This window comes from Bombus huntii, chromosome 5, assembly GCF_024542735.1.
Source record: "Bombus huntii isolate Logan2020A chromosome 5, iyBomHunt1.1, whole genome shotgun sequence".
NCBI lineage: Eukaryota > Metazoa > Arthropoda > Insecta > Hymenoptera > Apidae > Bombus > Bombus huntii.
The window spans coordinates 367,495-381,331 of NC_066242.1; the positions used below are offsets into that span (position 1 = coordinate 367,495).

At 35.6% G+C, this 13,837-nt stretch overlaps 1 protein-coding gene across 13 annotated transcripts in view; it reads left to right on the forward strand.

Moving 5' to 3' along the window:
* LOC126865459 (regulator of G-protein signaling 9) overlaps nt 1-13,837 on the forward strand; it is a 50,886-nt gene that overhangs the window by 8,432 nt on the left and 28,617 nt on the right. For 10 of the 13 annotated variants that reach the window (XR_007689537.1, XM_050617962.1, XM_050617957.1 and 7 more), the window contains 2 exons: nt 8,972-9,206; nt 13,633-13,742. Coding sequence is in view for 12 of the 13 variants with exons in the window: in XM_050617962.1 (XP_050473919.1) it covers nt 8,972-9,206; nt 13,633-13,742 (345 nt within the window). In the remaining variant the exon portion in view is untranslated. The remainder of the gene's footprint in view (nt 1-8,971; nt 9,207-13,632; nt 13,743-13,837) is intronic. The other 3 variants (XM_050617968.1, XM_050617967.1, XM_050617965.1) reach the window with 3 other exon arrangements.

Sequence of the window (13,837 nt, forward strand, 5' to 3'; positions counted from 1 at the left end):
GCTCGTATTCCTGACTCGGACGCCGCGAGGAAGCCGGTTATAGGTTTAAGTAATAAACAACGACATAATTTGTCATTATTCGAAAGCGTTGCTGGATGTCGTGAGGCAACTGAACTTGAATAAACTAACCCGAATTCAAACCCAATATGTACATTGATGATATTCACTTTTGATTCAGTTATAAGTTGTAACAGATGTCTTTTACAGCCTAGCATATGAACGTTGTACATGAGATTTTTAATCTCGCCTGACCTCGTTTATAGACAGAAGATAAGCGACCGGCAACCGGCAATCGATACTAGACGTACAATTATAAGCAGGATTCACTGTAGCGGTATAGTAGTTTCTTACAGATATTTCGGAAAGACCGGCTACGTGAGATCTCTGGTTATATGTGTAGGGAAATGTGTAATTGTTGATATCTCATTTACCTCGCTAATTTCGATTTTTGTATATTTGCATAGAACTCAGAATTTTGAACAACTTTTTTCTGTACATATAACTGCTGCTAGGTTTACAAGATATTCGCAAAGAACTGTTACTACCGCTACAGTGTACTCTGCTTATAATTGTGCGTCTGTATATACTGTACAATAGCATATGCATCGATATTGGTTTCTGGTCGCCTTACGGCAGTTGAATAAAATGGTATATAGTCTAAACCTATATAAACTATAAAAACAGAAGACAAGAATCATGTTCGAGTTAGGTCTCTTTTCCACTTGTTACGTCGAAGGTTCTGACAGACAAATTTTTTGATTATGGAAACACTGGTGTAAGCAAACTTTTACCGCGTTTGGAAAATTTCAAAATGCACGCTGTTTGTCGAAATTATTACGAGGTTGTGTACCATCTGAGTGTTACTAGCCAAATGGTAAAAAGTTAAATCTTTCTGTCAGAAGTAACCAATGGTCTCTGATCGAGCCGTAAATCACGTGTTATTTTGAACCTTCATGAATGAGTGAAATCGAACAAAGATCAACTTAATTTTTTTTTCAACGGGATCATATGTTTTTTAACACATTAATCGGTCTATCATGGCACTCCTTATAAAAAATTTTTAACCTATATATATATATTTATGTCGAAAAACTATTAGTAGTAAATAAAAAAGTTCTTGGGTAGGTTGAAAAACAGAAATAAAATTGTTTAATTCTGGATTTCTGTCAAATATTAACAAGCAGACATATGTATAGTATTACGGTAGAAAATTCTTCATCATTGTGATATTAATTATTTCTATTAAAGATATTATAAATCCTAGCATTATGTATATAAGGTTCAATTCTAGGATAATTCAGGGATCGATCCTGAAAATCTGAAAATCGAGTTTATTGTGAAAACACTTAAATGAAATACAGAAGTAATCAACAATTAATAATTAACAACAATTAATAACAGTAATAATTAAATAAACAACAACCAATTAATGACAGTAAACAATAAATAACAAGTTCTGTACAATGTCTACCTGAAAATCGAGAATCGATTTTCAACGTCCTGAGCTACGTCCTGAGTCTTCAATGTTTTAAATAATTACTCTTTCTTCTGTGATCTTGTCTATCTCCGATGTTGATCTCTGTCCGTACGTTTGGGAAATGCGTGTCTCTCAAAATGGCTCTCCGTAAAACAAAGAAAGCCGCTCTGTCCGTGAAACAAAAGAAGTCGTGCGTCGAGAGACGGTCGTACAAACGTATTCGCATTTGAACTCTTAGAGAGTTTACATGTATTATTATTGTTGAAAATTGTGGATCTTTGAAGCCGAAATAATGTTATAGGAACACTAAATTTATACTGAGGATTAGTATTAAAATAATGAAATATTTATTTCATGAACGATTCCTTATATATTCATCGATACACACTTGCACGCGTCTCAGCACTTTCATTTATACCCGACTGTTAACCGACTCTTAACCGACTGATAGGTTTACATTCCTTTGTTTTCGAGACGCTTCGGACACACATACTTCCACACACTGATATTCGCATACAAGTATCTCTACTACGCATTTAACCTAGTCCAGCACAGAAAATTATACATATCTCAACAATTATATAATAATGTGATATAGCATTATAAGTTGATAGTGTTATATATTAACACATCCTCAGTGAGGACTCCTCACATTCTAACAACAAAATGACGTTTAGTCGCGCATGACTGTTCCGAACGTGGGTATAGCATGTATATATTCCATATCCGTACTTCGATTAGTCTGTTGTCACGTAGGAGATACAAGAAATCATGAAATTGACAGATCACCGGTGATCTCGCGTCGTAGTTCGAACGTTTCACAAGTAAAGTAAAAAAATTTGAACTTTAGATACGGTAATAAAATTTATTGTACGAATCCAACAGAGTGACGGTTCAGTGTGTTAGAAGAAAAAGGTGTTGAATGCTGATTTGAGAGGGTTCTTATACTAAGTATCATCGGGTGTATATCAGACGCGGTCATTCTGTTACTATCTGGTTATTATTTCGATGGCTATGGCATGCAGGACGTTTTATCTACTCTATAACTGCTTCTGAGCGTGTGACTCTGCCGTAGTGACTCGCACCTTGACTTGGCAGTCATTCGCGGCAATGCGAATGAAAATGATGTCATATTCGATAATGGGGATCCAACCATGGGGAAGAGCGAGTAATTCCAACATAGAAATTCTTCAACGACTCCAATCAAAACACTAAGATCTAATAGATGCACTTTGGTAGGCTATCAACGAAACAATACATCGCGACCTTAAGATACCTACAGTTAAAGAAGAAATATCCAAATTCAGTAATAACATAAAAGTTAACGACCACCAAAACCCATTAGTCATTCAATTACTTGACACGACGGATTCGCAGGCTAAAAAGACACTATCCTCTAGATCTAAACATTCGATTCAGCTAGAATCAAACATACGATAATCACTTATTATTCACGTTTATACCACGTATTATACCATACCAGAATAATTTACTTATAATTCTCAATGAGAATTGATTGTGAAATTCTTGCAAAAGAAAAAAAGAATATTCGATAATGGATTTTGTAGTCGTATGACTGTAAAGTCAAGCCACGACATCCTTAAATATTCATAATGCCCATCGGGGGCGATGAAAGCGAAACCGCTTTCTTGAATTTTCATGTATTTACCTTGTTCTAGACGATCAAGTTAATCATCGATCCGTGATGAAGTATACCGATCCCTTACTGTTGTAGGATTTAAAGCTCGGTAATCCACGCATAATCTATCATTTCCATCTTTTTTCTTTACTGATATAATTGAGCTCGTATACGGCGATTGTCTGTGACGAATTGACGAATAATTATCTTTTCTAATATTCTTCGATCCTTGATTATTTTACGTACTATTTCATGTTGGGATAAGTTATTGGTATCTCTGTGGTCGTTCTAATATATTTCTCCTTAATATATTTACCACGCGAATCTTGTCATCTGTAATTACTAATATTACTAATTACTAATATTCCATCAAAACCTAATACAATTCTTCTTTCATTTTTGATGGGACGTTTGAACAAAGTTAAATAATTTTCTAATCCAATCTAAATAAATATATCCAAATACGTTTCTGGATGTATTTTCTTCTTTTTGTTTAAACGGAAGTCAAACAATTCGGGTTCCGTATCATTGATGTTTTGAAAATTAAATCCGTACCAGAGATGGTGTTTACTTGTAGTATAACTTCGTACAATGATTCTCTATTCGGTACAATATAGAATGTTTGAAGTATAGATTTTGCACTATGTACAATCAACGTTGTTTCGGTTTTTGCAAATTATACCTTCAGTAATTCTAAATAACGTTAATGTGCATCGTTCATAGCACCCTCCAATTCTTCTAACACTTCCTTCCCGCGGTGAGAATTGTTGAGGTTGACTGATAGGGGAACGAGTGGATGAATTTGTAATAGAAAAATATATTGAAATAAATAAGAGTATAAGTATAAGCACAGGTATAGCGTATGCTGATCCAGATCTTCACTCTTACAGTGTTATAATACAATAGGAAGAAGAATGATAGGGAGCACGTTCATATATTTATAGCAAAGGACATTACCAAAAAGTTAATCTTGTAGCTCTAGCTGAAGGCTACGAGAAACAGCTATAGATATCTACTTATAGCTCTTTTGTTTCTAGATCTTCTAACCCAAAACAAAATTTATATCCAAGGGCACAATAATATGGATCTCTCCTTATTTCGTATTTTTTGTTTCACTAAATTCTATTTTCTTCGTAACAGTGGTCTCCATATACGAAAGAAAAGGTGTAGAGTTTTTCCTGAAGTAATTACTTCAACAAAAAATGATGCGGCTGAATCTATCAAGGTTGTGAGATGTAGGGCGTGAAGGGTGCCAAAGGACTACTCGGCGTATTACTTCAAAATAGTGCGTTTATTGATGTTGTCTCGAACTCGCTGTCGACTTTACTGATCCGTTGCAACGACTAACTTCCTTCTAATTTGACTCTTGACTCCCGACTGACTAACTACCAACTGCGGTACTGAAGTCATATTGACGGACCGTTAGGCCTATTGAAGTTTCAGACCCCTTCAACCTGTCGGCACTTACGCTATATCGCAACACTGTATATATTTCGTCGGTCTTTCCGCGATAGTATAATAAGGAGCAAAGAAGCCGCTGGAAAGAGAATCATTGTGCCAGGACCGCGAAACGCGTCGCGTTTGTCGCGTAAAATCACAAGTCACAACTCAGATTATATAAAAATAACAAGGTTGAACCGAAACAGAACCATTAACTTTCTTTTTATTATACTTTATTGTGCACTTAATAGTCACAATTGAGTATACACTGAATTGACACGTATAAATTACACTTTACTCTAACAACTTTATACAAATTAAGTAGGCGACTGATCTGAGGGTAGAAACCCGGTAAAGAGATGTTAACTGTTCGAAAGATGAAAAATCAGTCAAGTTTAGTGACGATGTTGTGGCGGATGTGTAGACATCCGGTTGCCATCTTGCCCTCGGTGTGCGACCTGGTCTCTGATGTGGATTGCGATGTGGTTGATGTTACACGTTCGTCGTTAGTCGTAATTTTAGCAAGATGACGGTTACAAAGGCCTTGTGCCGCAACAATTGAAACAACGTAGTCTCGTGTAGTTAATGGCGTAACGTGCAGACGACCTGTCTGAACTACCTTGATTTCTCTCTTCTTCATAGCTTGCTGTTTATATCGACACCTTCTATCATTATGGTCAATTTTGCTGCAGTCATAACGTCATTGCAATTTTGTAACTTTGGAATCATCTTTTTTTTTTGTTTGACACTATCAGGCTATTTGTCTGTGCGTGCAGCATTCTCTTCTATCTATAATTTTCCACATCTATAACGAGAAAGCGTCTCATTGAGCCGGATTATAATTTCAACAATTTGCTCTTCGCATATTTTTTATCTTGTTTTTTTCAAAAGAAAATTTTTTCCATCGCGTATTCTGCATACGTATCATATTCTTGACTGATCAACGATGCAGCTTTAAAAAAATCGGTACCCAAATTCCGACATCTGGGAAACGTGGCTAATAGCACAATCTCTAAATTATGCGACAGTTTAGCCACTGGCGTCCATTTTTCGTATAGTCGTTTTGCCGATCTTGCCAAAAATTGTCAAGATTTTTCTAACTGGCTTTCATCATCCAATTTCTGTTAGCTACTTTTTATCAGTACACTATGTCACTCCGTTTCAACATTTCCTGCTAAATAGGCAGAGAGACCGCGTCTATTTTAAACTGTATATCTTGAATTTTTCTTCGTCCACTATTCTGACTCATATTGGACCTAGATCAAGCCCATTTCTAACGATAGAAGTTACATTCAAGATCAACATTTCAAACTGTTTAATAATTTCTTTTGCAATCAGAAAATTCTATTTCCGACTCGTTTAACGCTCTAAATGTTATTAATGCGTCTGCTTTTTTTCATTTTTTCCTTGTCTCTCCTTTGCTAATCGCCAACTAAACTTCGCCTCCGTAACTTACCTTTTTGAAAAATTATAACCTTGAAACTGTTGACGCTAATGTCACGTAAAATAACAAAATAAAAAAGAAATTTGAGGTGAAAAATAAAAAAAGAAAACTTTATTTTTTTCTAACAACAATACACTTTACGATCTACTTCCGAACTCCAGGCTTTCTAAGACTTTCTAAGACAGACTCTTATGATTTTACTTTCGATCGGATCCGATTACTTTCTTTTGTCATCCCTCAACATCCCCACCGTCCATGCATTTGCTAGGCGGCCGCGATCGTTGCCACGTGCTCTTTCTTCTAGAACCTTCGGTGGAAGGACCGTTGGGATGTTGATGATTCATTAGGCACTTCAGCGATATACATTGTCACCGAGTGCCGCCACATCTTTATCTCTATCGTCAGTCCGTCGGATTTGAAGTACGTCGGTCGTGACACTAACATATGCGTACCTCATAAAAGCATGTACGTGTCACGTCGAAGACGCGGGGAGTGATGAAATTAAGAAATCGCTGGTCGTTTCCTCTCGTCGTTCGAATGATTTCGCACAGGTTTAAACGTTTTACGAACAAGGTAAGAAAAATTCAGACTTTAGATATGGTGGCAGAATTTATTACGTGAATTGAACAGAGTGACTCGAGAGCTGATTTTAGGAAGGTATATATACTATAGGTTTGACTCTTATGAACGAGGTGTCGCTGGGGTGTTGCCGGAACGTTACTGTTTTCTGACACTGGGACATTGTCTACGTTGTTGTTTCGATGCCCTGTGGGATGTTCGTTAGGCCTCCTTGATTTTTCTATTGCTAATTTATGACTCTGTGACAAAGGCATAGACGTTCCCCCTTTCATCTTTTTGATTTTACTAGAGTGCAGCGAGAATTTGTTCAACTCATGTAACTACGTCATAAGAAACATTCTGAGCTTTCCCAGATCGGTATTTCAGAATCTGAGACACAAAGTCCCATTTAACGTCACTTCTATCCCCTTCTTAGTCAATGGTTAATAATGTTTATACTGCCTGTTCATGCTTATACTCGAGTCGAAGTAGGATCACGAAACTTTTGAGAACCCAAACAATACGGGTGTATCGAGATCCCGCCCGAACGTTTTTTGGTCCGTTATGAAAATCATTTCATCATCATACGCTCGTGTGCTTGTTATAACATGTTTATTATAAGGTTCGAGGTACATTCAGAAATTTAGGGGTAGCCTCGGCACTCCTAGATTAAAAAATAAACTAAAAATCTACAAAGCGATAATAAAACCAATTTGGACGTACGGAATACCACTATGGGGGACAGCAGCAATGAGCCACATAAATAATGCCAGAAACAATGCCAGAAACGAGGATATACGCAAAGAATTAAAAATACTAACGGTCAAAGAAGAAATCGGCAGGTACGCAGAAAAATACAAGGAAACGGCAACACATCCAAACCAGCTGCCTGCTGAAACGAGCAAAACTCTCATAGAAAGAAGACTAAAAAAAAAATCACCTCACTGATCTCACTAAAGAAATAAAATAGTCAAACTCGAAGATGGTATTCCCGCTGGGGGTAGCCATCCACATGTTATTTAGCAATTATGTTAGAAAAATTTACCAAATGTCCAGCTGGACAAATTGTAAAGTACAAATTAAATAATAAAAAAGAAAAAAACTCGTAGGTTGACTTCTGGCTTGGGGTTCTTTATATCCCCTGTTTATACTACGAGCCACATTGGTAGGAGGCTTCCTCCTCCTATCTTCATTTATTAACGTGGGTTATAACCGATTGGCATCGCGGATCGTTACCCTCACTTTTCCTAACGAAAAGTGTGAACAACGAATCCGCGTTGTTAGTTCAAAGGGCACACCCGCACCGAGCTTTCCTCCGTAATAATACGAGAACACCTCTGGACTGAAACTACAAATTCTCATCGGTCAACATCTCTCAGATCAGTCGCGTAAACTGTGCTTATTCAGTTGTGATATTCAAGCTTCATAATAAAATAGAAAAGAATTCGATGGAAGAATTTCGATAGAAAAGAAAGATAGTAGCGGTGTTACGGTTCAACCTTCTTGTCTTTAAAACCTAAGCCTTAATTTTACGTGACACGCTCGTAGGCGGGAAACAACTGGCGAAGAGAAAACGGCTGCTCAAGCCATCTGCATTCCCAACCCCAGATTGACGACGCCAATTATCCTTTTATCTGGGATAGCATTGCCTAGATAGAGTACAGATAGATTGCTCGGTACCACGTTTTTACTTCAAGTCAAACGGCACCAATTATCTCTTTACGTGGGATGGCGTGGCGTGGCGTGGCGTGGCTAAGCTGTACACCGCTTAACACCGCCCCAATTTCGAACATACGTGCACCCTCGCGTCTCTAGTATTTACATTTATGTACCGCTGATTATGAAAATGTTCAAAGTTATGTTCTTTTCAAGATATTTAAATCATTACGTTTTTTCGAGTAAAATATCTAAAGTACTTAGTCAAATTTATTAAAATTTAATGTGCATTATGAATAATTAGGTAAAATTCATTTCCCTGAACCGATGTGGTGATACGATGAAAAAGCAGTCATTTTATTTTCCAATGAAATTGGTTAACAATCCTAATCGTACAATTGACAACTTCTTTTAGCTTTATTTCATTTACCTAATTACTAGACACAAATGCGTCGATATTATTGTAACAGAAATATGGGGTTGAAATATGTATATCACCATATAATTAAAGCAACAAATTTAATTTTGTTCGATTATTGACTTGGACGAATTTCACAATGATATCGAGAGATATGTATATGTATGAGATAGTTTTAATCGTTATCTAGATTAATTCTCGAAAGATGTATGTTTTAAAGTAAAAGGAAAAAAGAACAATTACGCCATAAAGAAAAAAAATGGGAAAACGAGATGGATAGAACCATCTTGAATACGAAGTATACCACCGTTATTAATCGTTTGACTGTATTTATTACAGATGGAGGGGCTGGTGCGGGAGATGCAAGACCCTGAGAACGGGGTACCCGTGCGCAGCCAAAAACAATTTCTCACCTCAATTCCCTCAGCTTTCATGGGTGAGTGCCATCGGTATCTACGTTGTGGAGTAAACGTAAGCGGCCATCACGGCCAGGACACTACAGTAGGCTGCCTGCGTGTTGCAGGTTACGATCTCATCGAGTGGCTGATAGAGCGGCTTTCTATCGAGGAATCAGGTATGAAATTCGTATATGGAATGGATTGTTGCTTATCTAGATTTTTCCGCGAATTAGTGTCTTGTTGACTCACTTACGTTTCGTGCTAAAATGTTTCTCATCACACGTTTCTTATGTCGTATTTCTATATTTCTATTGTGCCTGTTGCGTTCCATGGAATTGTTAACTGCCAATTGAGTTTAATTATTTCCCTAAATCGTCGAATATACATATATTATTACCATCCTAGATAACCTAAGGCCAAAGGTATCGTATCGGTTTTCTATTTCTTCTGTTGCCCTTCCTTCTCTATTCGTAGCGTCCCTGTGATCTTTATTCGTATTATGCCGATAGAAGAGATTTAGCTTTTACTATGTGAAAATTTGACGCGAGTGCATCGTGTAACTGCTATTAACGCTTGATAGTAATTGTTAATTATATATTTTTACTGATTTTTAATGTATCTACATCCGGAACTAAGTAGTTTCGGAAGACAAAACCTTGAAATCTTTGTAACATCGAAACTTTGTAAACTTCCTATCCTTTAGCACTTAAATAAGACTATTTCTCATCGAGTCATTTTTTCGTTCCCTGTTCGTTCTGTCTTCCTGGCAAGCGAGTACTTAGATATCGGTAGCAACGTAACGGGACTTTATTCCAAATGTTTCCAATTTCAATAATTAAATAAAAATTCTTCAAATTTCTTATTATTACTAACTTTGTCCAAGCTATGCCAGTCAATCTGTCATTTTTCTGCGTTAATAAAAATAAGATTAAGAATATCAGCCCAATTAATGTCCTAATTATTTTTTGTTTTGTGTAATCCGATATCATTATAGAAAGAAATATATAGGACATGAGATCCGGTTACAGAATTGACTATACAATACAAAACCACTGCAATCTGCGATACATTTGTTAAAAAATTTGAACATATATATGTATATATAGAGGGCGATAACTATATCCACCCTGAATATTTCCATTATTTGTAATGTTATAAAAAATGTCTATATACGAAACTGGTACGGTATAGAGGGCGACATGTCGTAACGCCTGTTGTCTCAACACCGGCTAATTATTACACCAAGATAAAAAAATTAGCTTAAAAAAATAGGATATGACCTTAAAATCTTCTTTATACCGTTCATACGAAAAGCATTTGCATCACAGTACGTTCCCCTCTATACTTTGCAAGTTTTGTTCTATATATTAATATATTTTCATAACATTGCAAATAACGGAAATATTCTTATTGCGTCACCCTGTATATGTAGATACAAGGTGTCAATCGAGGCGTTGGATAAATTTTACCAACGTGTCCAGCAGGTCATTCTGAACAAAAAATGTCATGCATACACTATAAACTCGATAATATTATAAGTAATAAAATAATAACTCCAATGTATTTCGTTTAATTTGCTTTTATTTTTTTATTAAGTTTACTGCTAATAATGCTTTGTTCCTGAACAACTAGTTGTTATTAATCTTACATTTATCGACGTAATATCGGCCGTCCCATAACGCATTTTACAATTATATATTCGTATTTAAGTTGCAGTTCTAGCGTTATAATGGCAGCATACGTCAACTTTTCTTAGTAATTCTTTGCGTGTTTGTAGTTACGTATAAGTCTTCGGTCTTCGTATCTTCGACTTTGTACATTTGTATAATTAAAAACAGAATCTGACTAATATAAACCAAACAGCATTCTTTGATAAATTGCAAAAAGCATTTTTAACGATATTGAAATAAAAAGAAAAAAAATGATTTAGATCTACGGATGACACATAAACGAACACTCGAACAAGTTAAATTTAAAGAATTTTTTATTGCATTTGTCATCGATACAATGTCTCTGGGTTATTTCGTTCGACCTACGGCGATTCAATTTACTTTTGTCGGTAAATACGACCTTTTACTCTTTACCTTGACGATAATCTAATATGAAAATAACAACAGCAGCGAGGACACAATGTACTGTAATTGATTTATAAATATCAAGATTTGATAGTAAGGAAATAGGAAGTATGTACTAGCTGAACTTAAAATACAACCCATTAATTTCATCTTTAATAGGTTTCAATTAAAAACACTTTTCAAGACACTTGTATTATTATACAATTATAACTTTCATTTGGTGAGATATGCTTCTTTACGATATGTGTTCTTGAAACATAAGCTTTTTCGGTTTATGGCTTCGGCTTGCAACGAATAAAGTGATTGTTAAATTTGGAAGTAAATAATTATATCGTATAAAAGGTAAGAGCATAAAGTGGCCTCTAAGATACAACTATACGATTAGAAGCAATAGGAAAACGATGTAACAGATTCGTTCTACAGGCGTCCTTAATTGCAATGAAATCGTTAAGTAACGTATCGATGACACTGATCGTCACTTTTTGTTGACTCTCATAATTAATCGAATTTGATTTTAATTCGATTAATTTTCTTATTAATATACGTACACATATTATATGTACATGTGTCATAGTGCGCACATTTATGCGTTGCGCGTTTAAACCGTTCTGGTAGCATATGTTGATCGAACATACTTTCAGCCCGCTGCTGTGAAAGAAACTGCTTCGGTATATATAACTAAAGAAGGGAGATTTTATGATATTTATTTTAACCATACACACATACAAACGCGCGCGGGGATTAATATTTTAGACATATCGCATAATGCGATATACATGTATTTTTTGTTGTTTATTTCTATAGTTATTACAGTTTAACGGGTCCTTCTTGACAGGATAGATATATAAACAAGAAGGTAATGTATCCTAGGTAGCTATCACTGTTGATTCTCGTAGAAAGTTAAAGAACCACCACCCTTTGCTCGTTCTTATTCAAGGTTTGTAGTTTTAAATAGATCTCGTTTATCATGATACCTTTTTCCTACAAAAGAAAATTGAATATCGTGTTAATAAAAATAAAAGAATGTTTCTATCGCGAAGGACGCACTAGCTTCGAAAATTCTTTTCACCGTACTATTGCCCTTGTTGAAAATACAATCACGATTTTATCTTTAATAAGATTTGTTAAAAAGCTATCTAAACGCATAAATTGACTATGGCAGCTACGAAATAGCGCTACTTCATCTATCGAATACCACAACCATCTTTTCTATCGGTCTAGTTGAACGCATTGCTGACCGATGGATCGTAATGCATCTTCCATTTCACTTAGCGACATATTACACTGCACTGTTTTAGTTTAGATATAGTATATAATATATCCGAGTTAAAATATTTCCAATATTATTATAATAATGATATATAGTTGAAAACGAGATACAATATCGATAATGTTGATATTTACGAAAAATTCAAAATTTGGTCGCGATGGAAGAAGAATTTTCGAGTAACGTAGAAAAATGATTTAGACAACTCAATACCGGCAGTAAAAAAATATCATAGAAAATGTGAAGTATACTTTAGTACAAATATTCTCATATAACATTGCATAAACTCATTTGTTTCGAACAATTTTCTTCTAATGCTGCAAAAGTATTAAGTACTTCGCTTTCATTCAACGAATAAATATTCGTAGGCGTACTTTATACAGGGCGGTTGCTAACTGGTGGTACAAGCGGAAAGGGAGTGATTCTACGCGAAAAAAGAAGTCGAAAATATAGAATAAAAATTTTTTTTTTGTTAAATTTTACCATCGAGACAACGATCTACAGTGAGATCCGTTATAACGAGACGCGATAAAGTGCACGCGTACCGAGCGAAAATTCAAAGCCGATTTTCTCGAAAACAAAGCCTCGAACGAAAAATGTTTATTCTATATTTTCGACTTCTTTTTTCGCGTAGAATCACCCTCTTTCTGCTTGTACCGCCAGTTACCAACCACCCTGTATATTCTGGATTCAGCTATCAGTGTTTGAAGATTCTATAATTCGTATGAATTTGTACCTATCGTTATTACCTTATTTTTAGTTACAAGTTTCTTGTATTGCACTTCGTTTCCTTTCACTGGCCCCGTTAATTTAGTTTTCATTAGTTTAGTTTTGTTCTGATCAGTTGTGTATGTGCATTGTCTTTTCATTGAATTTAATGGAATAAAGGATTATTTAAACAAAATATAATCAAAGATACACACATTCGCTTGAGCTGAGAAATTGCTTGTGAAAAAAATATGTTGAATAGAGAATTTCGGTTGTGTAGTGGTGAATTTGTTTATGTTTTCGAAACAAAGAGAAAAAATTAGTTTTTTTTCAGTGATGTGGCTTTCTTATGATTAAACAGCATGCGTCGCTCTAAATATTCGCTCCGAATCAATGGCTGGCCGTGTTAATTGCTACTCATCACACGATGTACGCGCAATACGGCAAAGACTAGATAAGTTGCACGTGATTAGGTATCACTTAATGCCTTCCGTTCAATTAAATGTATTCAACGATTCCGGCAGCTGTGAAAGTAAATTGTTATGTTGACAGTAGAGGCGGTCCATATTGCCAATCAGCTCTGCCAGTATGGCTACTTCTTCCCGGTGAATGACTCCAAGACACTCACCGTAAGGGATGATAGTTCTCTGTATAGATTTCAGGTACCGTATTTGTCATAACTACATGCTTCAGAATCGAGTATCTTTTGAACTCGGATTCATTATGCGCCATATATACGTAGTATATATATATATTT